This window comes from Condylura cristata, unplaced genomic scaffold (assembly GCF_000260355.1).
Source record: "Condylura cristata isolate star-nosed mole 26May11 unplaced genomic scaffold, ConCri1.0 scaffold00034, whole genome shotgun sequence".
Classification (NCBI taxonomy): Eukaryota; Metazoa; Chordata; class Mammalia; order Eulipotyphla; family Talpidae; genus Condylura; species Condylura cristata.
The window spans coordinates 9,518,409-9,546,134 of NW_004567135.1; the positions used below are offsets into that span (position 1 = coordinate 9,518,409).

At 41.1% G+C, this 27,726-nt stretch overlaps 1 protein-coding gene across 1 annotated transcript in view; it reads left to right on the plus strand.

The window, feature by feature from the left end:
* The window catches only part of DCP1B (decapping mRNA 1B), a 41,705-nt gene extending 14,201 nt beyond the window's left edge, over window positions 1–27,504 (plus strand). Inside the window, exons 4-9 of the mRNA XM_004692538.2 lie at window positions 12,503–12,569; window positions 14,651–14,786; window positions 20,121–20,249; window positions 21,983–22,885; window positions 24,929–25,177; window positions 27,289–27,504. Coding sequence (XP_004692595.1) covers window positions 12,503–12,569; window positions 14,651–14,786; window positions 20,121–20,249; window positions 21,983–22,885; window positions 24,929–25,177; window positions 27,289–27,369 — 1,565 coding nt within the window. The 3' untranslated portion in view covers window positions 27,370–27,504. The remainder of the gene's footprint in view (window positions 1–12,502; window positions 12,570–14,650; window positions 14,787–20,120; window positions 20,250–21,982; window positions 22,886–24,928; window positions 25,178–27,288) is intronic.
* The last annotated feature ends 222 nt before the right edge of the window (window positions 27,505–27,726 follow it).

Consider the following 27,726-nt stretch of genomic DNA (forward strand, 5'->3'; position numbering starts at 1 on the left):
AAGTTGGATGACAGATAGAGAACTGCTTTTGGTGAGCAGTAATCAAGAATGTAGTGACTAGAGAAGAGTATTATTATTTGTTGTTTTAAAGATTAGTATAGGGTTGACTTTTAAAATTATGTACCTATATCTTTAAAATTAAAAATATATATATAAAATTAAGAATACTTTCATGAAAACAATGTTTTAGTTGGTGTTAGGTTTCTAAATCAATTCACAAAACCCATTATGTACCTAAAAATGGCACACTAATATTATAATGATATACATTATAGTATAATGTATATTTACTATATAAAATATAGTACTAGCTCGTATAGTAGAAAATTCATATATGTGAGGAAAATTCACTCTAGCATAAAACTGTGTCTATACCTGAAGACTCTAATCTTAGCAGCAATGCAGGGTATTTCTTTTTTTTTTTTTCAAAGATTTATTTATTTGTGCATACAGAACTGGGATACAGACCAGAGGCTCAGGGGCGGTGAGAAGCTTCACCAGAGACAGAGTGGGGAGCAGAACAGGCAGATCGATGAAGTACACTGCTGAGGGGAGCAGCGGGCGGGTCAGGAGAGGTCTGCCACGCCATGTGGTCACCTCCGGGGCAGGCGGCAATCGAACTCATGCGGAAGCGGCTTTAGATTCTCAGTGCTGTGCTTTAACCCGCTGCGCCACCAGGGAGGGCCAATGCAGGGTATTTCTAGTGCCCATTTATATGAATAGATCTTTTGTAGAGTGAAGTATCCTTATAGATTGTATTTTAGCATAGATGGTAATAATACACTTTGTAACCTCCACAGCCAATTGCTTCGTCTTAGTCCCGTGGCGGTTCTGCATCTCTTTCTACCTTTCTGTTCCCACGTCTATTCTTCTGGATCTTATTAACTATTACTTGGAGTACTTCCTAACTCCTTATCATAAAAAGGGGTTAAGCTACTAATACTAGCTAAGACAGAGTAAGTTCTCCACAATATATCTCTCCTATAGGTTACAACTAAAAGTCCTCCACAGAATGTGAAAAACAATTAATTGACAATTCTAAAAGTAAGCACTAACAGACACGTTGGGGTGAGGGGCAATTTGAACTTAAAGAACAACCACTCTGTGGTGAATTTCCTGATTTTCTTCTTTCCTTCTTTATCACCTGACTTTGACTCAAGTGTGGACCAGGTTACAGAACTGTGGACAAGATCAATGTAAACCTGTACAGTGAAAGAAACTTAATAAAACAAAAATTCACCCTACTGAATGGGAGAAGATATTTGCCTATCGTACATCCAGTGAGAGCTAGTATCCAAACTCTATAAGGAACTCTCTCAGCTCACCAAAAAGAAAACAAAGAACCCAGTGAAAATTGGGAAGTAGCACTTAATAGACACGACACATCGACGAAGAAGACATACAGGTGGCCCGAGAAGTGAACATTACAGCCTCCTCCAAAATAAAACAGAACCACATAAACTAAGAGAAACCCTCTTTCAAGTCTGGTGGTAAGAGAGATGGACTCCGGTGGTGAGCTACAGGTGTGAAAAGACTCCCCCCAGCCCCTAGCCCTGCTCAGAAGCCAGTCACGGGATGGAGCAGAGCGGCCGTGGTGGCGGTGATGATGGCGCCACCGGCACCTTGAGATCCTGAGAGACAGCCTGTCTCTGGCAGGGAAGCTAGAAACAGGCTCTCCTCCGGTCTGTGTAGGGTCCCATTATATATTTTTATCTTCATTTTACTGTCATTATGCAGACTGTCTGATAATGTGAGAAGCTAAAAAACTGAGTGAAACCTGACAGGAGGACTCCGGAAAAGGGCCCCTGAGAAAAGAGAGCTGGAAAAGGGGCTCCTGTCATCTTGCATATGAACTGACACAGGCCTGGTTTCACCCATGAGCTTCACATACATGAAACAGGAACAAAGAAGCAGGAAAGACTTTGCAAACTAACCTATAGTATACACCACTAAGTTCCAGACTAACAGGTGTTAATACTGTGAGTTCAGAAAATGAAACTGACATGGGAATCATTGCCCATGAAAGTCAAAACACTTCCTGTGTAAACCTCACAGAACAGGGCCCTCCCGGGTGGCACAGCGGGTTAAAGCACAGCACTGAAAAGCTAAAGCCACTTCCGCATGAGTTCTTTTCCTGCCTGTCCCGGAGGTGACCACATGGTGTGGCAGACCTCTCCTGACCCACCCGTTGCTCCCCTCAGCAATGTACTTCATCGATCTGTCTGTTCTGCTCCCCCACTCTGTCTCTGGTGAAGCCTCTCACCATCCGCATCTCTGGCCTATACCCCAGTAATGTATGCACAAATAAATAAATCTTTAAAAAAAAAAAAAAACCTCACAGAACAGACCCCCTTCTCAAACAAATGAACATGCTCTAGAGAGTTTTAAGAGGACTCAATGTCTCTCAATGAATAAAAATGTCCAAGATACAATTCAAAGTTATTAATCATACTTAGAACCAGAAAACTGACAATTCTCAAGGGAAAAGTCCCTAACAGATACCACCCTTTGGTGATCTAGATGCTGGAATTTTAAGACACCAGCTTACTCATTTGAGACTTAAGATAATTATTGCTACCCTCTAGGCGGCAAAGCTGAATACTCTTGAAATTTGTATCAAATATGTATAGAAAAGAAGAAGTCTCAAATGAGTAAGTTCCCAGCTTACAAAACTGGAAAGAGAGCAAATTAAACTCCAGACAAGCAGAAGGAAGACTATAATAAATAGCAGAAAATGATAGAGAAAATCAGTGAAACCAAGTTGTTTCTTTAAAAAGAGTCAAACTGGCCCTCCCTGGTGGCGCAGCGGGTTAAAGCACAACACTGAGAAGCTAAAGCCACTTCAGCATGAGTTCGATTCCCGCCTGCCCCGGAGGAGACCACATGGTGTGGCAGACCTCTCCTGACCTGCCCGCTGCTCCCCTCAGCAGTGTACTTCCTCGATCTGCCTGTTCTGCTCCCCACTCTGTCTCTGGTGAAGCCTCTCGCCGCCCCTGCACCTCTGGCCTTTACCCCAGTTCTGTATGCATAAATAAATAAATCTTTAAAAAAAAAAAAAGAGTCAAACTGATAACCCCTGGCCACTCTGGACAATGGAAAAAGAGGACACAAATCAACAGTGTCAGAAATGGAAGAAGGGTCTCTATGGAAGTTAAAAGAATGATAAGGGGGGCTCTCCCTGGTGGTATGCAGGACTAAGAAGCTAAAGCCACTTCAGCATGAGTTCAATCCCCGCCCCAGAAGTGATCCACATGGTGCAGCAGACCTCTCCTGACCTACCAACTGCTCCCCTCAGCAGTGCACTTCGCTGATCTGCTCTGTCTCTGGTGAAGCCTCTCACTGCCCCTGTACCTCTGGCCTGTACCCCAGTTCTGTATGTACAAATAAATAAATCTTGGGGAAAAAAAGAATGATAAGGGAAATGTTCTCCATTGTTTCATGCCCATATATTCAACCACTTAGTGAAATAGACTAATTCCTTGAAAAATATATACTCAAGATATCATTTGAATAGTTCTATATCTACTTGAACATTTAAATTTGTAGTTGAAAACCTTCTAACAAAGGAAACTCCAGATCCAGATAGTTTCATAGATAGAAATCTACCACACATTCCAGGGAGAAAATAATAGCAATTCTATACAATCTCTTTAAGGATATAGAAGAGGGGGGATGGTTTCCAACTTATTTAATGAGAGCCAATTATCCCAATACCAAAAGAAGACACAGTCGCTACAAGAAAATTAAAGATCAGTATCTCTAGAACTATGGATATAGAAAAAGTCAACAAAATCACTAGCAAAATAATAAGGGCATTTTTCATAATAGCTAAAGGTGGCACCAACCCCAAATGTTCATTGATGAAGAAACAAATTGTGGTATATATACATGTTGGAATATTACTCAGCCTTCAAAAAAAGAATGAAATTCTGAGACAAGCATGGATGGGCCTTTAAGATATTAAGCTAGTTGAAATGAGCCAATACTAAAGTGCAAATATTATATGCTTCTACTTCTAGGAGGTATCTAGAATAGTCAGATTCATAGGAACAGAAAGAACGGTTGTTATCAGGTACCAGGGGGAGGGGAAGAAATGGGGAGTTAGTGTTTAATGGGTAGATTTATTTTGGGATGATGAAAACATTCTGGAGATGGGAGGTGGTGGTTGTGTAACAGTGTAAATGTACTTAACCCCACTGAGCTGGGCACTTAATATCGTCAATTCTATACTAGTTATATTTGACCATAATAAAGAGCCCCAGCAGATGAAAGCTGGGAAGGAACACAAAAAGGATGAGAGATTATTAATCCTATAATTTATATCTAACTTTTCCCCTCCATATAAAACTTCTGCTAGATTAACCTTCCTATGGCATAGAAAGTTATTTCATTTTCTGCTCAAGATCTTAAATGCCTACCAAATAAACTTCTCACTGATATTTAAAGCTTGCTATATAGGGAGGTCTTAGTTTATTGGCCAAATTTGCACACTTGCCTTCTGTTCTAACCAAATACAACTGTGTGCTTTGCCAGAACACACTCTCATTTCTTATCTTCCATGTTTTAAACACATTTCTTCTTTTTTGTCCTTGAATTTTCTTCCTCACCCTGACCAATCTACCAGATAAAATCTACTTAAATTTCAAAATCCATCTGAAACTTGATCTCTCTTTAATGTTTTCTTATGTAATCCCCTTATCTAGTTTTGAGCCCTCCAGTAACAGATACCTTTTATGTTGACTTTCTTTGTATTTATTGACCTCTTGCCATTTGATACTGGTTCTTTGCTTTTGGTAGTTCACTAATGAGTTTGAGTTCAATAATGAAGATGCATCCCTTCCTTCTTAGAGTTTACTATCATAGGGACAGAGGACAGACACAAATACTATGTTTTCAAAATAGTAAGCTAACTGCTGAGCTTAAATTTAGCAAGCACTTTCTAGTACTTTATTTAACTGAGTGTATATGTGTGGCAATTGTGTTTGGTCTACCCTAGTGCCAGCTCCTTCAGAACATCATGTCTTTCTGCTCCCCTACAGAACTTAATTCCCTTTCTAAGTGTGTTAAAGTAGTAAACTTTGCATTTCTAGCTTTCAGACTGTTAGAAAGATAAGCATTTTTCCTCTAGCTTGGGACATCTGCTTTCTCTACATTGTCAGAGAAAATAGGTTTCTTTTTGCTAAAAACATGAAAACCTGTACAACTTAATCTTTCCCTGAGTGAAAAGAATTAACTTTCTACTTCACTCTTAAGAACCAATGAAGGGCTTCCCTGGTGGCACAAGGGTTAAAGTCTTAGCACTGTCAAGCTATCACCAGACAAGCAGAAAGAAGGAGATAATAAATAAGAGCAAATATCAGTGGAATAAAAAAACAGTGAAACGGTATCAGCTCGTGCCAAAAGGAAGGTATCTGAACTCTAAAGGAGACTACATAGCTAAAGAAAGCACATTCTGTTGATTTAAGAAGACTCCAGAAAGCCTCGTGTAAAGCAAAATTCACAGCTGAGCCCTCTGGTATCTGTTTTTCCATATGTCGTGTCATGATACTGGGTAACATCTTGAGACACACACTATAAGAGTTGAACAACACTTTCCCTCTGGCCATCAAACCTGCGCAGCCACTGTACTTATATCATTTATGATTAGGGACTCATTGTATATAGGATTTTAATATGAATTTAATGAGAATGAGAGAGAGTGTGTGTGTGTGTGTCCAAATGAAAAAGTACAGAAGGGGAGAAATCCTATATTGTGAACAAATATGAACGTTTAAAGAAGAAAAAAGTACAGAAACTCAGACTCACTTTTCTTAAATCAAGGTACATCATTTTTGCTAAGTTGTTTTTTTTTTTTTTGATAGACCACTACATAAAAATTGGCAATCATATATTTTATAGTAAGGTATTTTTAGCATTTTATAGTAAGGTATTTTAGCAATACTATTTTCAAATATTATTGAATATTTGCTTAAATATGTGATTCAAATATGAGGAAATCTGTTTTTCATTGGAGCAAATTTTTGACCATAGAAATACTCTGTTTTATGTTTAGCCTAATAGATTTCTCACAAACTATAGTGATATGAGAGTAGACATACCTTACTACATTGAGATTCACTTAAGACAAAACATTTTCACTGTGTTGCTAGAGTAATCAACATTGCATATAAATCTTGTATTTTTGATTTAGGTACATGTATATATGTAAGCTTCAGATGCTCAGGCATGACTGGGATATAATAATTTTTTTTCCTGCTAGTTCAAAATACTGTTATAGTGTAAAGAAAAATGTCTATGATTTTACGGATTAAGTGCATTCATTGAGCTCTTAGCTGCCACTGCCTGACAGGAAGTCAGTCAGGAAGACTGGTAGACCGGTAGAATTATTGTAATACATAATGTAATGTAATACAATTATATGCAGTACACATAAAATAAACACATTAGTACCCACCCAGTACTAGAACAATAGATACATACAACACATGGGAGCTCAAAATCCCATTACCACTACTCAGGCCTAAGGTTTTCAAATGTTTGGAACCGCATAAAATCCGTGTGAAGCTGGAAGGAGAGTCAAAGGGTTAATATAAGGAAAATCCCCATTCTGTCTCCTTGGTAGATGGTATAATCCATCAACACAGAATCTAGGGCGTCTAGTTTGCCATGTTAATTAAGCTCAAATGGTGATAGCTATTCATGTTCGCAATTTACAGGAGTCTACATCTTGACGTCTTAGATTTCAGTTCAGCCCAGAAAATTTTGTTGACTATCTACCACATGCTAGTCTTTAACACTTGTGTATCAACAAAGTCCTACCTTCCAGGTGCTCATAGTCTAGGAAAGGGAATAGTTGTGTGAATAGTAATTATGACATGTGCTTTTTTAAAAGCTCTCATCATAAGATGCACAGAAAGGGTGGCACAAAGAAAAAGTTGAGACAATTTATCCTTAGTGAAGTGAAAGACTAAGTCTTTAAGTCCAAGTTAGGAGCTTTGAAAGGGGCAAGACACTTTAGAGAACTCCTGTTCCTTATCTGTGGCCTAGGAGACTTGGAAATCAATCAGCAGGATTAGTAACAAAATGAAAACATAAAATTAAATGACCAATACAACAGAATACGTTGTTGTTATTTATATTTACATGGCATTTTCTATGCCCTAATTTCTCCTGATGTTTGTTTATTGCTAAATAGCTTTGATTAAAGGAAGTTTCCTCTGAACTAAGTACAAATAGGAAGTTAAAGTTAGTATATGATGAAGATTCCATTTGACCTTTCATGAACCTAAGTGCAGTAACAGGCCTCCCGGTTCCCACTGAGGGAGAACCTCTGTGGAGAGTAGGCCTTCTGCTGCCACACATACATTTGTTTTAAAAGAAAACTTCAAAGATAAATCTGTCTTTTTCTTTGAAGATAATAAATTCTCATTTTGAGTTAGAGCTCCATGAACTTAATTCAGATTAATATAGAGCTTGTGTGTTTGAGAGGTGTTTGTTGTTGATGGTGTTAGCCTCTAATGAAGGCAATTTATTTAGAAGGGGGGAGGATTGTCTAGGTTTCCCACTATTTCCCCACTTAATGGTCTTGAGTATTAGTCACCCATAAAATAGGAACTGCTTCTCATCTCTATGAACCTTCTTACATTTTGAGATCATGGGATCACTGATTTGTGAGGTGCAGTAAAACGAATGTCATATGAAAAGAAACAGACCAGGGTCCAGAGATAACAGTGCTATGTAGACTCTCTGTGACCAGTGAAGATTCTGTTTTACAAGATTGTGTCCGTGTTTGGTCAGTAACACTCAGGCAGAAGGTGAATGGAAGAACATTACTTTAAAGGCACTAAAGAACATGCAGAAGGAAAGTATTCTCAGTGCAAAGCCCCCCAAATGGGGGAGAAGTATAGAGTTAGCACAGAGCAGCCAAACATAGCCCATTTTCCATCTATGGACGCCAGGGCTCCTAGCATTTACTGCCATAAAAAGACTGCCAGTGCTAGAAATCTCGAGTTCTCATCCCTTCCTCTTTCTTCTGTCTCCTCTCCCCTCCGATCTCATTTCCTCTCCTCCCTCCACTCTTCTTTTTCTTTTTTTCCTTTTAAGAGCCCATATGACCCTGCCTAAAAACAACAAAAAGGTCTTACAACCAAGCCTACAAATCCAGCATAAGTATTGTTTTAATTCTTTATTTGTAAGACTGGGGGAGAGGTGCATTTGAAAGAAAACAGACTGAACCAGGAAAGATAATTTTGGCTAAGTCGGTTAGCCTTGTCAGGCTACTGAACTACACGCTTGTTAGCTTACTTCCAGCCCTAAAATGGATTGTTCTAACTCTCTTGACTTTTCAACTATATTGCGATCTTTCAGAAGGATAATAGCTGTGTGCCAGCTTGTTACAAATGCTCATGACAAGTCATTATCAATGTTGTCAAAATGCAACAAAATGAAGTTAGATAAATTAATACAAGAAATACTGTAGTTCTGCAAATATCAAAACTAAGTGTTTATACCAAACGTGACTAGATATTCTTGGTCCTTAAGTTGGCATTATTATTCTACTCACTTGAAAAAGACTTTGTGAAAAGAATGGGGGTTGAAGGAACTGAAAATTTTGGGGTTTATCCTTAAGTGCCCAGATTTGTGTAGTTTACTAAACTGCTGTTTCTTCATGGCATTCCTGAGAAAAAAAAGGATTTAAATGCTTTCTTTGCCGCATAAGGACTAAGAAAAGACCTCCTGATCCTTTAGAAGAAATTAGTGAAGTCATTTTTTAAAAGGAAAAAGAGAACATTACAAATCAGCAATCCCTCTCCTGCATATTTGAACTTTACCTACTTACTTCTGTATTACTACTTACTAACTGTATGAAATTATGACTTGTATTCTAAAGTTGCATAAATGTTAGCATGAATACTTATTAAGTGATTGCAAGCTACCATTCATGATTTGGAACTGAAAGGTATTTGTTGTAAAATATGGAACAAATGTTAAATATCTTAAAAGAATAGGTTTATAGTATAGAAATACTTATTAGGAGCATAAAGGAGATGAGGTAAATCCCCAGGAATGTCCAGAATGAACTAATGCACTATGCTAGTAAGAATCAGAGGATCCAAATGAATGTGCATCTAAGGACATTTGATCTTGCTTCTAATGACCTCTTAACTAGTTTCTTACAATTTGATCAGCTTTAGATTTTTCCACTGAAGAAATTTAAAAAGAGAATATTATCCAGTATAGTCAGTTTTCTCTCTTGTTTGTGTATTTCTACAGTGTGCAGACATGAAATCTAACAGGGAAATATTGCTCTCCTTAATCTTTTTTGCAGAATTAAGAGGAAAGTAGAAGTCGATCGGTATTTTAGCAAAAATTGGTATTTTAAGGCAACGTCACCCTGCCTGTTGAAGCCAACATTGCTTTTTTTCTATTGCAAATTTCCAAACCCTGACATACACCAGTGCAATTTTAGACAAAATATCACACAACTGTCATATATTAGAGGATTGCTAAACACATGAGTCTTAGAACGGTAGAGTCACACATTCTAGATGTCATTAGAATATTCTAAAGTCACATATAACATATTTCTCTTATTTTTGACTCAACTTTTGGGTTTCTTACCTCCAGGAGGGATGTAGAAACAATTGAGCTGGGCTTCATGCACCAAAGTGCCCTTAAACTTCACCTCACTGTCCGGAGCCGGGTCACTGGCCAAGGGCTGGTACGCTGGTGTAGCAGGCTGAACAAAGGCTCGAAGCATGGTGACTTCCCAGATGTGCACGAATAGGTCGACTTTTTAAATTAATAAATCTGCTTGTGAGCTTTTTCTCCTTGTGATTGTTTAAAACCTAAAAACCATTCCCACAGCAACCTCCCAACTCAGCGTACAGAAACTTACACAGCCATATCACATCACTGCAAAATTAGGTCACTGTGATTACTTGAAGTTTTAAAATACTAAAACCACACCTCCTTCCTGGTTCTCTTCAACCTTCTCTTTTTCTCTTTCCTGCTGTGCTCACGGCCTACCCAAGAATGGGCCTCTCACCCAGTGACTTTACAGGAAAACTTGGACTGAAATGTGAAGTTAATGGTTTCTGTCAGCCTGTCAGCTCATCACCTCCCGAAGGCACGATGACTCTGGTTTTTATATATCACCACAAGCTGCTCTGATATGCCCTCTTGTGTAGAAGTGATAGGTTTGCTCAGAGGTCTGTAGAACTTGTACTCAAGAAGCAGAAAACTCCAATTGGAATGTGCTCTTCCATGGAATCTACCACCCCTTACCCAGGGGAAAGGGGGCGGGGGTGGGTAGCTCAATTTGCAAAAACTATTTTAGGGAGAAAAAAAATTAGTCCCAGTTCTACATTTTATTTTGGTGCTTTCTTTCAGTAGCCAGGACACTTAGTAAATCTGTTTCTATCCACCATTGCACATTAAGTTTTATGGTCAAACTAAATACTAACTGGCATCAGAGGAGAAGTTTCCAAATGATTCCATTTTAATCTTAAAGGCACGTTACCTTAGAGCTTAATAAATGGGCACTCCTATAGGAATCTTCCCACGGTCTTAACGAAGGCCACAAACCCAGTCTTTCTGCTTTGACATCTGAAAGATGTTTTCAGAGCAGTTTCCCTCCCTAACACTGTATGTCAGTTGTCTCATAGTAATGACATTGTCAAACTGCTTTTCTATTTGTATCAACAGTTTCCTTGGCACCCTCCCCTTATGAAACCTAGTTCCTTATGTCAAATGCCACAAATGTGTAACTTTCCCAAAATGACACCCACAGTACATCTACTAATATATTCTACTGAAGAGAGACAAATGTATCTCCTAATATATTCTTATGCTGAAATTCTTAGACTGTTTTTCTTCCCTGCTACCATCTTTTTCCTTTGATGGTTTGGGAAATTTCAGACTCCAGGGAACGGAAGCTTTTGCTATAACCCCAAAATAAACCAACTCCTTGCTTTGTAACTAAGAATGAAGCCACCAAAACACAAGACATACCCAGATGTATAAAGTGGTTGAATATCAGTGATTGAATCCAATTTTATTTCTAAGAACCTGAGACCAGATGGGTTAATATGCAGGAATCTGTAGGCATTCAGAAGTGGGCTTGCATGTTGGCGGGACTAGAAATTTTGAATACGAAGTTTCCAGATACACATTCAGTGATTTTTAAGATAAAGAAATCTTCTTTTGAATAAAGGCTCTGACAGGCATAGACTTCAGAACTTACATGTTTGTTTTTCGAAAGGTTACGGTTGTTGCTGTATTGAAGACAAATATTTGTATGTATTTCTGAATACATAAGGATAAAGGATAAAACTGTCCTTTTCCCAAAAAGCTGGAGGCTTTTTCTTTTTCTTTTACAATTTTCCCATAACATGTAAGTAAGTAAAATGGAGATTCCTGGGACACTAATCAACAGAATGTTTAAAACCCCACTGTCTTCTAAATTCAGTAAGCTGGTAATTTAGATTTGTAGGGTTCTTTTTTAAAATAGCTGCTCAAGACTTAAAAGCTATCTGCTTTGCCTTTTGATATCTGAATTATTTCTGACAAAAGCAGAAGTTCCAGGTAAAAGCACTGGCCGGATTCATGGGAAAACAGTTTGTGCTGAAAATATCTCAACTGTTTTGATAACCAAATAATACACATATAGTGAAATGTTTAGAAAGTTTAATGTTTCCCTCTTAAAAATATTTTTGTTGGTTTTCAATGCCCTACCATAACATTGCTATTGTTTTCAGTGAAGATTTTAAAAATGTATATGTAGTTAATGTATTATTTATGATAATATCATCAGACCCTCAGCTAGGTGTTTATGAATGTATTTTGGAACTCAAACCTGTGCTACAAAAATGATGTAAATAGGCACATAGTAAAATATACAATTTATTTGAAAATTGTTAAATGAGTTGCTAACAGCTATACTACACCTTTTTTCATTGCTAATGATCAAATCAAAGCCATATCTTTGAACAGTTGTAAATTATCTGTGCAACATTCTGAAGTAAGAGATTTATTGTTAATTTTGTTTTTTCTGATTCTTTTCTAACGTACACACAGCTTACGAAGCCAGTTTTTTAGTTTACATATTCCTGGAAGGAGGAAAAGAAGAGGTGTTTCTGGGCCTTATTTGTGTATTAAGTTTCTGAGTCCTTAAAAAAAAAATGAAATATCTGTATGAAATGTGTAAATGGGACGCAGAAGCAATGATGTTTCAAAGCCAGGGGTTAGAAATTCTGATTTCATTTTTAGTCTTTGGTACGTGTGTTGTGTACAGGTGCCATATTTAAAGGACTACAATAGATAAGACTATAATACATTTTTTTCTGCAGGCTTAAAAAATTCCAGTGCAAGATTTCCAAGCTTTAACTCCAGTGATTGGTTTTGCTTACCTATAAGTATGTATATTCCTTTAAGATAGGAAGGGAATTCCATTTTGTAGTTTTAAAGATGTCCATAATCTGTTTGATGTTTTTTTTTTCAGTGTCCATTTATGGAATTTGGTTTTATGATAAGGAAGAATGCCAAAGAATTGCAGAGCTTATGAAAAAGTAAGTGCTGAAAGACCGAGAACAGTTAGGACCAAAGACTTTGGTTTCTATTCTGAGTATACCTAACTACATTATAATCTTAGCAGACTCTGTCTCTTGCAGTGGTCCTTCTCACCTTGGTTAGGAAAGCATTTACCATCACTTAATACATGAAAAATAGACATAGAAAACTTTTTACATTTTCACTAGGTAAAATCACGTAGAACCGTTCTCCTCTTCTTCCTTTTTTTTTTTGGCTGCATCTATGAAATATCTGTAATATGAATTGTTCTGCATCGATAAATTAGCAGGTATTTTGAAAACTTGTAAATATGTCTAACAGTAAAAAGAACACTCAGTGATTCCTAAAGGTTGCTCTGCTCTAGATTCTCCAAAAATCTTTGGTTTCCTTCTTGACCTAAACAATTTAATAGCATACCCTTGGTTGTAGGGTCCCAGAATTTCCTCACACGTCTCACACACTATGACTACTTAGCATCTTAATTTTCAGTCTCTTTGGAAATATCCAAGTTAATATTTACTTAGTGGTCTATTAGTACTGTCAATCTCTCCTCTGTTTCTTCTTTCCTCTCTTCTTGTTATTAGTCTCTTTCTTTTACGTTCATGATATCTTGATTTGTTCCATTCTTCATTTTGAGACCCTTAAATTACTGTGACTTTCCCACTCTTGACTTCCTTGATTGCATTGAAAGGCAGGTCCAGGTGAGCCGGTTGTCACCCATTGCCTCTGTGCCTGGCCATCTCTTTGATCTTTTCTTGAGCCCCAGGGCTGCTCACTATAAAGCCGTTATTTCCCTGCTATTCTGGGGATGGTTTAGAGCCTCAAATAAAATGAGTTTCCTACATGTGCTGTATCTCAGCCAGAGACTGGACTCAGCAGAGCACATAGTATTGCTGCCCACACAGATTTTACAAAGCAGCACCATCTGCTAAAGAACCATTTTCCAATTTTAAATCCGAGGGCAGTGAAACAACTAAAAAGTGACCCCCCAAAAAATGAAATATGGGCACCACACTTTTATAAATAAGATTGATTTCTGAAAATCTACCTTGTGATAGCTAATTTGAGGTAACTAGCTCAAGTTGCAGGTGGTGATTAAGTGTGTTCAAACTGGTATTTACCATCATAACAACTAGTTCTTAGAACATTCGTGTTATTGTAAACTGTGCAATGGATAATAATAGCAGGATTTCATATAGATAAAAAAAAAAAAAAATCCTGTCGCTCAGCCAAGAGACCATGTTAAAATTGTTAGCATTCTGCAGTAACTACTTAAGAACTGGGGCAGGAAATTGATTGTTCCCTAGTAATAAGCAACTGATTTGCATGGATTCTTTGCCCTTCTTTGGTTAGAATTAAATCTCTTAGTAAATTCTTTAGGCTTTTTTCCATAAATTTCATGGTAATCATCGAAGAATTTGAACTGAAAAGAAAAAATATTGTTCTCAACATCACCTCACCATCTTACAGAAACAATTTGGTCTGTCTTATGTATTGTTTTCAGGACAACAAAAGATGGTCTCCATTGTTATTATTTGTTTTTAATGCTCTGTCTTCTCCAATGGAATCTTTGTTGTGTTTCTAGCCAGAGAACTAGGAGTTGAGTGGCTGGAATCAACTTATTTTGATTTCTAGATACCTTGGAGTGAGAGGCACATTGTCAGTTTCTAAGCTATTTGCTCAATGCTTGAGAACTCTAAATTAGGTTTCCTCAGCAATTAGAATTCTCTCAAATGCTCTACACAAAGCGTTTTTAGGAAAAAGATGAGATCTTTCAGGCTTTGCAAGGCTACAGGGCCTCTGCTGAACTTTGCTATTAGTGTGTGAAAACAGCCACACGTAATACATAAGGAAATGAGTATGATACAGTTGTTGTTTTGCCAAAGCAGGTGCCAGAGTTGGCCCGCAGTAATAGGTGGCCCACCCCTACTCTGATTCATAATGTGCAGTCAAGATACATTCTCAGATTCTCAGGTCTTATTTCTAATACAATTATAGCAGGATAAAAAACAACTTGGTGAGAGTTGGGTAGTTTAAAAAAAAAGCATTTGTGTTGAAATGTTCACTTCTCTTTTTCTAGCCTAACTCAATATGAACAGTTGAAAGCCCATCAGGGAGCTGGAACAGGAATCTCCCCAATGATCCTCAATTCAGGAGAGGGCAAGGAGGTAGATATCTTACGAATGCTCACCAAGGCCAAAGATGAGTACACGAAGGTGAGATTTTGTGGTGCATACTTGAATCCCCCCATGGGTCTGTGTTCATTGAAGCTTTTTTTTTTTTAAAGATTTATTTTTTTTATTTGTACATACAGACCTGGGGTACAGGCCAGAGGCTCAAGGGCGGTGAGAGGCATCACCAGAGACAGAGCAGGGAGCAGAACAGGCAGATCGACGAAGTACACCGCTGAGGGGAGCAGCAGGCGGGTCAGGAGAGGTCTGCCACGCCATGTGGTCACCTCCGGGGCAGGCGGGAATCGAACTCATGCGAAAGTGGCTTTAGCTTCGCAGTGCAGTGCTTTAACCCGTTGCGCCACCAGGGAGGGCCCAAGCAATCATTGAAGCTTTTTAACATTGTGCCATTTAATAAAATTGTATGGAAAACGAAATCCTTATTTGCTTTTTGTAGGCTAATGCATGCTGTTTGCTTTTAAATAGATTAAAAGGTAGTCGCAGACATCAAAAGCCTTCATATATACAAATAGTATCCAGTCAGGTTTACTGGAAGACCCCAACTATATAGTAGCAACATGTTACTATGAAATTCTTTGGAATAAAATAAGAAAGGAGCAAAACCTATTATGAAGAAAACTTTTTAAATATGGGAAAGATAGACAAAATATAGAGGAAATATATTTCCTGATTGTATATAAGAAGATAGAACTAAAGTTGTAGTTTCTCTTTAAATTAATCTATAAAAGGACAACAATTCCTGAACAAATGCGAGCTGGTTTCTTTTCTGGAGCCCATCGGGTTGATTATAAGACTCATGCAGAAAAATATACAAGGAAGATTATCTGGGAAAACCTGGCAGAGAAAACCCAAAGCCCTATTAAGTGGGCGGAAGAGAAGAGGTAGCACTACTGACTCGATAGTAAGACGTAGTGTCCAGACACTTGACATAGTATGGCATTGATAATATTGGCGTACAGTCAGTTAGACCAGTGGAACAGTGAGAAAGTCTTCAAATGAGACCTCAGCATCTGTGAGATTTAAGGTATAATAAGGATGAAAATTTCAAACCTGTTATTTGCATGAATTTTTTAACTAAATGATGTTAGGACAATTGGCAGCCATTTGGAAAAATATAAAATTGAATCTGTCCCTCGCACCATATACCAGGATAAATTCCAAATGTACTAGAAATTTAAATGTAAAAATAAGACCTTTCAAGTACTGGAAGAAAACTTGCATAGATTTTTTTTCTTTTTTGTAATTCTGAAAAAAGGAAAGCTTCCTAACTATATCTCAAGACACAAAAGCAACTAATTCAACTACGTAAAAATTAAAAATAAATTTTTCACATGGTTAAAAAAGTGAAAGTAAAAAGAATATAAAAAAACTGAGAAGAAATACGTATAACTAAAGAATAGCAATGTAACCGAAGCGTATCTAGGGACCCCAAAATGTTAAGGGGATTTGGTCATCCATGAGCACCAAGGAAGCATACACATAGTGTAATAGACTTTTAAATAGAATTAGAGTACATAGAGAAGTAAAGAAAGGATATTCCTAATAAAACTGAAAATTACCCAACCCCTAAAAGCAAATGCCCAGGCAGACAGACTTGGCTTGAATTGGGGCCATCATGATTTCAAGACCTGAAAGCATGTCACAACTCTAAAGTACCTTCTGGCAGGAAACTTCAAGAAAGGGTCTAGCCAGGCCCGAGAGAGCTGGGACAGGAAGAGAAGCACCTGCCATTGTGTCTGCCGAGGACCGGGAGCAGCAGCCTGTGTCTTCCAGGTGTTCCTTCCATGTCTCCCCTCCACGTGTCACCCTCAAGTCTGGCTGCAAAAATGAGAGAGAGGGGCCAGCAAGAGTACCTCCCTACCGTCTGTGTTGTATAGGCCCACTAGTAGACTTTTACTTGAGATGTAAGAAAACAATGAAATCAACAAAGCTCAGCAAGGAAGAAAACCAGGGCCACACATGCTCTATCATACGCATAACTGGGTATTCAGAAGTAGACTATTGGGTGTGCAAAAATCAAACTAAAATGTTTCTGTTCCGCAAAGGTAATTAGCAACAAAATGAGAAAACAACCTACTGAGTGGAACAGAGTATTTCCAAATCATATATCTGATAAGTGGTTCATATCCAAAACTTTTTTAAATCCTATTAAAATGTAGGCAGAAGATTGAGTAGATATTTTTACAAAGAAGGCATTCAGCTGGCTCACAGGCATGTTCAACCTCGCTTCTCATAAGAGAAAGGAAAATCCAAGAGAGGGAGGAAACTATGGCACTGTGCGTGGGCAGGGGCAACCATCTTGGAGAATAGTCTGGACTTCCTTGAAAAAATGAAAAATGGAAAAGCATACAACCCAGCAATTCCACTCTCAGCATCTGTCAAAGAATATGAACTAATGATGCAAAAATTCTGAGTTCTACAGAGTTCACAGCAGCATTATGTACAGTAACAGGGATACGGAAGAGGCTAAATGTCCACCAGTGGACAACGGGCTCAAACTGCGGTATTTCCACACTGGCTACTGGGCAGTCATAAGGAAGGATGAGGTGCAGTCGTTTATGTACAGGAAAGCAAATCAGAAAATCAAGAACAAATACTGGACATTTAGTAGACAATTTGATGAAGTAAAATCCTTTAAAAAACTAGGAGATATTCATAAACCCTGTGAGGGTTCTGAGGCTTAGCAAGGAGGAGAAGGGACAGAGGGTGTAAGAATGATGGCGGTGGGGAAAAAATACCACAACGAGATATGTCTTCACACCTATGAGAATGACTTATCAAAAAGGAAGAAATAGCAAGTGTCAGTGTGGATGCGAAAAAAGAGAATTCCTGTGTGCTGTTGGTAGAAATGTAAATTGGTGCAGCCGCTATGGAAAACAGTATGGATGTTCCCTAAAAAATTATAAATAGAACCACCATATGATCCAGCAATTTCACTTCTGGGTACTTATCCAAAGAAAATTAAAATGCTAACTCCAAAAGTTATGTGTGCTATCCCATTCACGGCAGCCTTACCGACCATAGCCAGAGGTAGGCACAACCTGAGTGTCAGACAAAGGCCCCGTGGGGACAGAGGAGAGGTGTGTACATGCATGTATATGTACATGTGTACATGTGTATGTGCAGTTGTACGTGTGTGTGTTCATACACACAAGGGGGGTATTTATTATGGGGGGTATTTATTATTCAGCCATAAGAAAGGAGATGTTGCTACTTGCAGCAACAACATGGATGGACCTTGATGACATTATGCGGAGTGAAGTCAGGCAAAGACAAATAGCTTTGATCATCTTACTCATATGTAGAATCTAAGAAAAACAAAAACCCAAACTAGTAGATACAGGGAACAAATTGGAGCTGGGCAGAGGCACGAGAGGGGGGTGCATGAGGACAAAATGGGTGATGACGGTCAAAAGAGTCAACTCAGGTCTCAAAGGTGTTAGTGTTACTCAAGGATTAATAGTTCTCTTCATTAGCTGTGACTTACTTATAAGATTAAAGAGCTTAAGTCTCTTTTGATGGCCAGTGAAAGAATCAAAAAAAAAAGTATAAAAAAGAACCTAAAAATTAGCCTTAATCTTATAACCCAAATACGTCTGCTTTTAAACTTTCAATGTGTTTCTTTCAGACTGGCGTAGATAAAATAGGATTGTGTGACATAGTTTTTGAGGTTTCAAAGGAGTACCTCGGGTTCTCTATGAAGACTCCATTAGTACTCCCAAACAAGCTTTTTTCCCCTCAAATATTTTAAAGTTATCTGGGTTGGGAGAAGCATAAAAAATTAAACAACTGGAAAATGAGCTACAAACCATTGAGGTAGATGATGCCTAATTGTGAGCAATTTGATAGCAATTTTTACATAAAAGCAAGGCTGTATAGTTAGATAATTGTAGTGAAGTAGGAAACAGCTTCTAGCAATTTTACTTAGAAAAGGTAATCTGGGGATTATGCGTATCAGGAGAGTGGCCTTTGGCCCATTATGTACATAGCAAAGATGGGAAAAATTCATTTTTCTTTACTTGAAATTCAAGGTCCCTGAATGTGGAGAATGAAGAAGTACAAAGGGGTCATTCAGTGAAAGTAAGCTTAAGCACCCAGTTTCTTTTAAATAGCAGACAAATTAAAGGCTTTTCATGTTAAAATGTTACAAGTGACTGTCAGTCCTAGGCTATAATCTCTTGCATCGGTTGTCCATGTCTCGGAAAGCCAGGCCAGTGGGTTCAAGCAGCCATGCCATTAGCCACCACTGTTTAGCTACGAAGAATTAGAAATAACATTGTATGACTCATAAAGTGATTTCACACCCCACCTATTACTAGTGCCAAACATCCCAATTATCAGAATGAAGGAGGAAAGTCATTCGTCTTTTGTATGGTTAACTTTACAAATCTGTGAACATGGTGGTAATAGAACCACCTCTCAATAACTTAACACCCATTGGGGAGCTTAGCTCCTGGGGAGGCAAGATTGTGTTAATAGCTCAGTCCATGAAGTCGAGGACAGCGTGAAATACTTTCTGGCCTGTGCTCTTGACTGTACAGTTGAAACTCACAGTGGTAGAGTCTTAGTACAAAAGGTAGTATTTTCGTATTCAGTTTTACTTAATATTTAACAAGGTAGACACCAACGTCATTGCTGTGCTTCTTGTTACGAATCCTACTGTGTTAGCAATTGCACGGTTGGTTAGATTAATGTGCGATGATGATTCAGCATTTGAAATGATGAGGATCGTGTCTTGGTTTTTTTCTCTGTGAAATTCTAATTTGTAGTGAGTGGTTCTGAACACTCAGATTCGAATTGTTCTGTTTATGGAAAAAGGCATTTATTAAATAAAGATGATATTAGCAATTTTTAAATCAGTGGTTTGAGCCAGTTTTGCATTTTGATTTGTAGACCAAGAAGGTTTAGTTGCTCTGCTGGTGCAGCTGTCCAATTTTACGTCAGTGGCTAGTGGGGAAATGGCCATTATAGTTCAGACTTGTTACTTAAGGAACAGTTTATGTAGTTGTTGGTCACTGAAAAGCATTAGGCTGTATTTTTGAATTATTGCTCCTTAAGCATATCGATAGCTTTCGTACCAAACTAAGTTCCTATGTCCTGATGTTGTCAGTAGTATCTGAGGGCTCTGAGTTGTGCCTACATTAATTTAACTTAAGAAAATTAAAATTAGAGTTTCTTTACACTTAAATATAGCTCACATCAGAGGAAATTGAGGGATTTTCCTTTGCACATGAAAATATCAGAAAAAGAAAAAGCCAACTACAGTTAGATAAAATAAAGAGCAAACAGGTACATTCCTATAAGAAGGTGAAGGATTCTTTTACATCAAAAATGAGGTCCTTTGTTTTTTAATTTCAGTGTAAAGCCTGTTCTGAGCCAAAACAGATAACCAGTTCATCTGCCATCTATGACAACCCCAATCTCATCAAACCAATTCCAGTGAAGCCCAGTGAAAACCAGCAACAGCGTATACCTTGGCCTAACCAGGTACAAAATGATCTGCTTTCAATTGCACTCTCTAATGGGACTCTCAAAGAACTCCTACCCAGTGGGTAGGCGAGGGAGAGCCTGGCACTGTTCAAGAAAGCTGTAAGATCCAATGAACAGTGATGTAAGATGTATATAAGTAAATAAACTGTATTGAAAAAAAACAGAATGCCTTAAGATAAATCCGAAAAAGAGAGATTTCAAATGGGGGGAGGGGTTGTTATTGTTAATAATTCACTCTTCTAAAAAGATACTAAAGTTTTTACTTCTGACCTTTACCACACTCTGTGCTATTCGCTTGTGGACTTGAACACTCCTTAGAGGATAATGCATTTTTGAAAAACAACAAACTAATAGAATTGTCACCAGGAAAAAGAACATTACCAGTCAGGCCCCATTTGTCTGAGGGGTTAGTTGGTTTCCCAAGGCTGTGGAGAGCAGGACATCCAAGCCAGTGAGACGTGGCTCACATTTCCGGTGCCGCCTCCATCCCAAGGACACCGCTCGGCACTGTGTAGAATGGGGCTCCTGTTCTAAGGGGTGGTGTGGACTTCCATTCCCCCTTGGACCTGATGGTGAATCATTGTATTTGCAATCATTGTCTTTGCAATCTAAAATAAAAATATGACAGCAGTTTTGTGTGAGTGTATATTACTCCAACTAGTATAACATAAACAAAATTGCTAATCTGCTGATATCATTATTTATTATAAATGTGGCTGTTTCCATTTCTTATGGTTATTCCTCATTTAAGTGGTTTTTTTTTGTTTGTTTGTTTAAGGGAAGGTTCAAATCAATTTTGAAAATGCACATGGACCCAAAAGACATAAAGACTAGCTAATAAAAGTCTCGTGTTGAGTTTCTGGTTTTTTTTTTTTAAGTGAGCTTTTTCCCAGTTATCTTAGCTTCTTTTATTGTTTGCTTTCCACAGGAATTTTTAAATTTTAATGATAACCAAAATAGTTAACTTTAGGAATAAAAGTCATGTCTTCATAGCCCAGCAGTGCAGAAAGCAGCAGGAAGAGGTATGACATGACGTTCTCGAGTGGGAAGGAAGTAGCTCTGTAATGGACTGGCCCAAAGTAGATTTTATGTATCTGATGATTCTGTTAAGCTACTGGTATATAGTTGAAAACATCAAGTTATTTTAAATGACCTATGCGCTTTTTAGCCCCAAATTTCTGTAATTCTGTGAACAACTGCCAGGAATTCTGAAATCCTCGTGTTAATTGCTTATTTTCAGTCTTTCTTTCTTTGTATTCTGTTGGGTTATGTGGACTTCCAGTTCAAGAGGTCATTTACCTTTTAATATATTCAATTTTGAGTCTGTGACTCCCAAGCCCCTCAGAGATGATAAGCCTGTTTTATCTGACTTGCAGGACTGAGAGGCAGTGGTAGGAGAAAGTGCTGTGAAAATTTTAACATTAATAAGGAGTCTCACGAGGAAGGAAAGGAGATCGGTACTGTACCAGGGCTGGGCGGAGGGTGAACAGAACATGTGCACTGATGGAAGAGGACAAACACCCAAATTAAAATCATAATTTAAAACAAGAGGAAAACAACAAGTTTCAAATTTGCAAAGTTTATTATAACTAAGTTTTTGCATCTTCTCAAATTGGTCCTTTGTAAATAGTAGAAATCCCTGACCAGCTAAGTTGTGTCTCATCACCTCCCCCTCCCCATACCACTAAACTGTTTGTAGACCCATTTTCAGACATTTTTATTTTTTCCAGACCTTTGACCTTGAACCCCAACACTTGTCCTTGACAGCTCTCTTTGGGAAACAGGACAAAGCTACATGTCAGGAAGTTGGGGAGCACCCACAGGTTCTCCACCGGCACCACCACCACCACCATCACCACCATCACCACCAGCAGCAGCAGCAGCAAGAGAAGCTTCCAGTTCGGCAGGGGGTTGTCCGCTCCCTGTGCTATGAGGAACCCAGGAGGCACTCGCCCCCCATTGAGAAGCAGCTCTGCCCAGCCATTCAGAAACTCATGGTCAGGGGTGCAGACCTCCACCCATTGTCTGAGCTGCCTGAGACCCGGCCCTGCCAAAACGGGAACCCCCATTTTGTCGGGGAAGTTTTCATTGGGCCTGGCCAGCTGGGGTCCCCCCATGGCATTGGAACATCTCATCATGTGCAGAGCACAGCCAGGACTCAGAACCTGCTAGAGAAGCTCCCTGATGCCCCCGGGGCAGCAAATAAGTACCACCCCAGTACATCAGCCCCTGACTGCCCAGCTACCCCAAGCTTCAGCAGAACCCTCTCTGCTGCCACCCCCGCAGCTGCAGGAAGGGGGAGGGGGCTGACTCAGCCCCAACTGGGGTATTTCAATGGCTCCTTCCCACCACCAACACTGGATCATCAGCTTCGTGGAAAAGACCAAGCCACGCTTCCACGACAGACACTCCACCTCTCTGGCCATCAGACTCGGGGCTCTGGAGTGATCTCCCCTCAAGAGTTACTGAAAAAACTTCAGGTCGTGCAGCAAGAACAGCAGCTGCACGCGGCTAATCGACCAGCTTTGGCAGCTAAGTTTCCTGTGGTCACACAGACCTCTCGACCAGGGAAACCCTTGGAATCCTGGATCGACAAGACTTCCAGCACAGAGACGCAGGCGCCTCTTTTTCAGGTAAACTACAAGGCCAAAAAAAAGTAATGACGAAAAAAAAAAAAAGTAATGGTGAAATTTAGAATCTGTTTTTCAGCTCTCAGGACATTCTGTTTAGAACAGGGACCATGTTTGTGCATCTCAGCTTCCTGCCTGGAAGGAGAATCCTCCTTTGCCTAGCAATCTGGAAGCGTTCCTTCTTTAAGAGATACCTTATTTGTGGAGCGCAGTCTTCCAGTGTTGACGACATAGACGTAGGAAAACCCATAGAGGTGGGACGTTTCCCACGAGCTTTGTGGAAACATACAGTCTGCTTTGAACTCGTTCTGTGATGCCAAACACCTGGCCTCTCCCTGTTATTTTGACCCACAGCAAATGATTGTGTTTTAATTCAGTATTTCTGAGCGCCTACGACATGCTGGACATGGTGCTCCACATGGGTACAGAGAGATGATAGGCCAGACCCCTGCCTCAAGAGCCGCAGCCCTCGAGTCCACAGTAAGGCCTGCCTCTTCTCCAAGCCACACCTATGCTAGTTTATCTCTTGTCACCAGCAGCATTGATGAAGTTCAAGAGAGTCTGCTACCTACCAACTGCACACATTTCCAGAGAGGGGAAAGACTGATTTTTAGAAAAGCCCTATCCTTAAAGGAAGGTGGTTCTCTGTGTTCATCAATAACGGAACAGTGACAAAACCACAAGCTTTCTCATAGCTGTGGGTAACATCTGGACATCTGACTGCTTCACCCCACCCGCACCCCCCCAATTTGGATGGAAACAAACTCCTGAAAATGCAGTGGCTTTAACAGTTAGAAAGGGCTCCTTATTTATTTGCATGTGCATCACCACTGGTCCTCATGTCATGCTTTGGCTAATAGCTTACATCTCAAAAGTCTTCCACTTTTTAGAAAACAAAAATCACAGACATACTGCTCTGTGAGTCGCTGAGTCACACTGTTCTCATTGTGCGTTAGAATCTCAAACCCAAGCGCCTCTTGCTAGAGACAGTGTTACTGGCCCTCGTCCTCATTCCCGTGTAATCAAGTCCACTCTGTTTTCCATCTCCCTTTTTGCCTCTTAACCAGTGGGACGCTAGGGCACCGAGGGGAATCGATTGCCCTAAAGTGTGTGCCCCGTTCTCTGCTTTTCCCGGGGAGAAGCGCACATTCGCAGCCCACACAGAACCTCCTGACAGCGGCGGGCCTCCTTGGGGAGCACCCGTTCTGGCGTTCTCCTCAAAATAGCAAACAGGGCAGTTCAGAGAAACAAACAACCTGCTTTCCTCAAGGCTCATTTCTGCCCAAAAACATACCAAGGGAGTGATTATAAAATTACAGCAGCTTCTCGATTGCTCATGGGTTCTTTTCTAGCATTAGGAGGCTGATAAATAACACTCTTCTTTTTCAGAACCAGAGAGAGAGCCGTAGGAGCCAGTCAGATAGGAATCAAAATGGCGCTTGTGTCACTGGGAAAGCTTGTTTTAGGGCCTGTTAGCAAGTGAGTTAGGCCGACTTGCCCAGAAAAGGCAGTCAGCAGCAGAGCTGGCAGGGTCTACCCTTGGGGTCCTGCCCAGGGCACAGAGAAGCAAAGTGTGAGCTCCCCCTGTTAGGAAAAAGGGGCCCAGGAAAAGCAAAGCCCACAATTATGCCTCCCTCTGAGTAGGAGTGAATGAGGCCAGGAGGGTTGCTCCTAGCGATTCCTCCCGGAGGAATCAGGGGCAGCGCGTGGGTGCCCCCAGGAAGTGCAACGGCTCACCCACCCTGGGTGTGGGCCACGAGGCCAGAACGGTTGGACAAGGAGACCTGAGAAGAAGCTAGCCGGTCCAGTGCAGGCTGCGAGCAAGGCAGCAGCCGGCAACAAGGTGCTCGCCAGAGGCCTAGCTCTAGGCCCAGGTGGACCATATTCACCAGAGCGGACAGACGGTGCCGAGCTGTGTGGTAGCGGGGGCGTTGTGCACTATTACTGCTTAGACTCGATGGGCAGCGAAGGGCCTCTGTGTCGCTGTCGCGTCCATGTCATGGAGAAGCTCCTTAACCCCGCCCCTGTGTGTGTTTCTGCAAGCAGGCCGTCTCACCTCAGCGCATCCCTGCTCTGGGGGCGCCTTCTCTGCTCATGTCCCCCATGGTGTTCACACACCCTGCCTCCGTCTCACCAAAGGAGAGGGACAGTGGGCTCTTGTCCCTGGGAAGCCACGAACCAGCCGCTGCCTCCACCAGCCTCCTCCTGCCTCTGCAGAGCCCAGAGCCCGCCGGGACCGCCAGCAGCTCGCTCACTAAGCTGCAGCTTCAGGAGGCCCTGCTGTACCTCATTCGGGTAAGAGCTGAGCTCTCTCCGGCCTTTACCAGTTCTGCTCACCTCTTGGTTGCCTCTGGGGGCTAAAGACCCACTTAGCTGATGCCTTCTTGAGAATAAGTGGACTGTGCAGTCACGCCTCCTGCACCCAGGGCCTCTGCCCTCTGCGGGACACTAACTGGCCACGGGAGTCTCTGTTCCTTCCGGATTTTGAAATCTGGAGGACTGACACCATTCTCTGAAAAGAAGGAAGCATGCATTAGAGATTCAGGCAGCCTCCAGAAGCTTCCAGGTACTGGGGCACCCAGACAGAGCGCTCCCTGCTGACATGGAGAAGAGCCAGCTGGGCAAGTGGGTTTAGTGGAAAGGGCAAAGGCCGAGCGTGTTGCGTGAGGAGGGAACAGGCTGTGATGGCTGTGACGGGACTTGTTTCACAAACACTGTTGAGACCTGCTCATTAGGACAGGAGGAGACGGTGGGATTTTTGGCAGGCATGCCTCTCACTGCCTCTGCGAATAATGTCAGAGCTCTGTGACAGGCAGATTTAAATGATTTCCATATAGTCCCTCATGTCATCCTCAGACATCAGCCCTCTTACTTTTTCTCTTTTAGAGACAAGGACATGGTAGCCTGGGGACCCTCCTGAGGTCGCACAGCTAGTGGGCCGCAGCGCGGGGTGTGACCATAGGCTGGCCCCAGAGTGCTCCGCAGGCTGCTCACAGTGACTGGAACGTTGTTGCACGGGGCCCACTCAGCAAAGCACACCCCAAATAATCATAGACTGTTATCTAGGTAATTTCAGACACCCCAGCTAGTTAGTGTTTTGAATAAAGAAAATCTCTGGTAGTTTGCTCAAGCGTCAGTGGCTTTCAGAGAAGAAAGTACACCTTTGCAGCTGCCGCTCCCTGAACAGTGGTCTGTACTAGGAAAGACAAGTTGTAAAGGCAACATGTTTCTCTTTCATTTAGAGAAATGAGAGTGGGGGTGGAAACCGGCGTGTGAGCGTGAGAGCAGAAACAGCTGTAAAGCGCTGCCGTAGGCGGCTGGGCCTTGTTAGCTCACAGAGAGATGTGCCCACCTTTGCGAGCCCCTCATGGAAGCTTCCTGAAGATTTATGTAAGACACCAGGAAACTTCTTTTCTGGGAGCATTAAGGAAAAATCTTAAATTTGCATTTAAAAGTTCCATATTTCTGCTGGCTCTTTCCACTCCGCTCACTTTGCCCTGAGGTTCTGTGTGGGAGCCAGGACACCCCAAGCCTAAGGCCCTGTGCATTGCTAGTTGGAGCCACGTTTCTGTCCCCACCACCTGTGCGTGTGCTTTATTCCAGTCGGTGGGCTTCATCTTCCTGATGGGCTGTCGGAGGTCACGCCCGCCATCTGTGGCAGTTGTGGCCTGTGGGACTCTGGCTACTTTGTAGGGAAAGCAGGGAAACGTTCTTTTTCACGGTGGGGGAATAAATGCTAGTTCTGTGTGTGGAGTGCCAAGAGGGAGTGAAGGGGAACTGTGAAATGTGGGTGAATTGCTAAAGCTTTAAGGGATTTGGATGGGAGGGAGAAGGCTCTAGAATTTTAAATGAAGCACTGAGTAGACCACGTGCTTCTCCCTCAGCCCTTAGCCAGGCAGAAGAGCCCAGAGATTACCAGCCTGCTGCTGCCCACTTACCAAGGCCCCAAATGCCCCGTAACTAACAGGTGTTCACCGACTAAGCTGAGGTCCCGGTGAGGCACGCTGCAAGTAAACGGAGGAAGATCAGAAACACGGTGTGGCGTGAGAGCCGTTACTTGGGGAGTTGCTGGTTTGGGTCATTGTCTCCCAATCCTGCCTTCTGTTTGGGGTGCCTTTTTCATGCAGAAAACCCTGTCTTGTCCTGGACAAACCTTGTTCCAGACCGCTACAAGGCTGGGATGCCCCTCCGTGCTGCGTGTGACAGGCGTGTCACAGCTGTGGAAAACCAGGAGTGGACTCTCTGTGGCCCCATTTCACCCCATTTTCACCACAGGCAGCTGTGAGCACATACAGGTGCAGGTCAGGGCTCGGGCGAGAGTTCAGGCCAGGTCAGCGCCGAGACAGGGAGGCCTTTTGTTTCCGCCAATCCCATCACATTTTTGGTCTCTTGGTTTTGTTTTCCAGAACGACGACAACTTCTTAAATATAATCTATGAAGCCTATCTCTTCAGCATGACACAAGCAGCCATGAAAAAGACTAGGTGAAACATTTTAAGGCCCCCCAGCCTCAAGGTTCTTTCATGCCACACGGTGTTCCCGAGAATGTTTCTGCCTTTTAATAAAGTATGTGTCATATCGAGTGTTTCAGGTTTTTTTTTTTTTATCACATCCTTCACTACACCTGGTACTAGAATTGAATGAGCAGAAGACCTTTATTCATATCACACCGTAAATGCCAAACTTAAACCATTTTTGTTCCTTGGACCTTGGGGGCCATTCTAGAGCTAGCCTCTCCCTGGAAAGGGCCCCCTGGCACCCTGTCCTCTCCCGGCCAGGACCTCGGTGCACAGCTCACGCCGACCACCAGGTGGCAGTGTCACCACACACACGCCAACCCACACA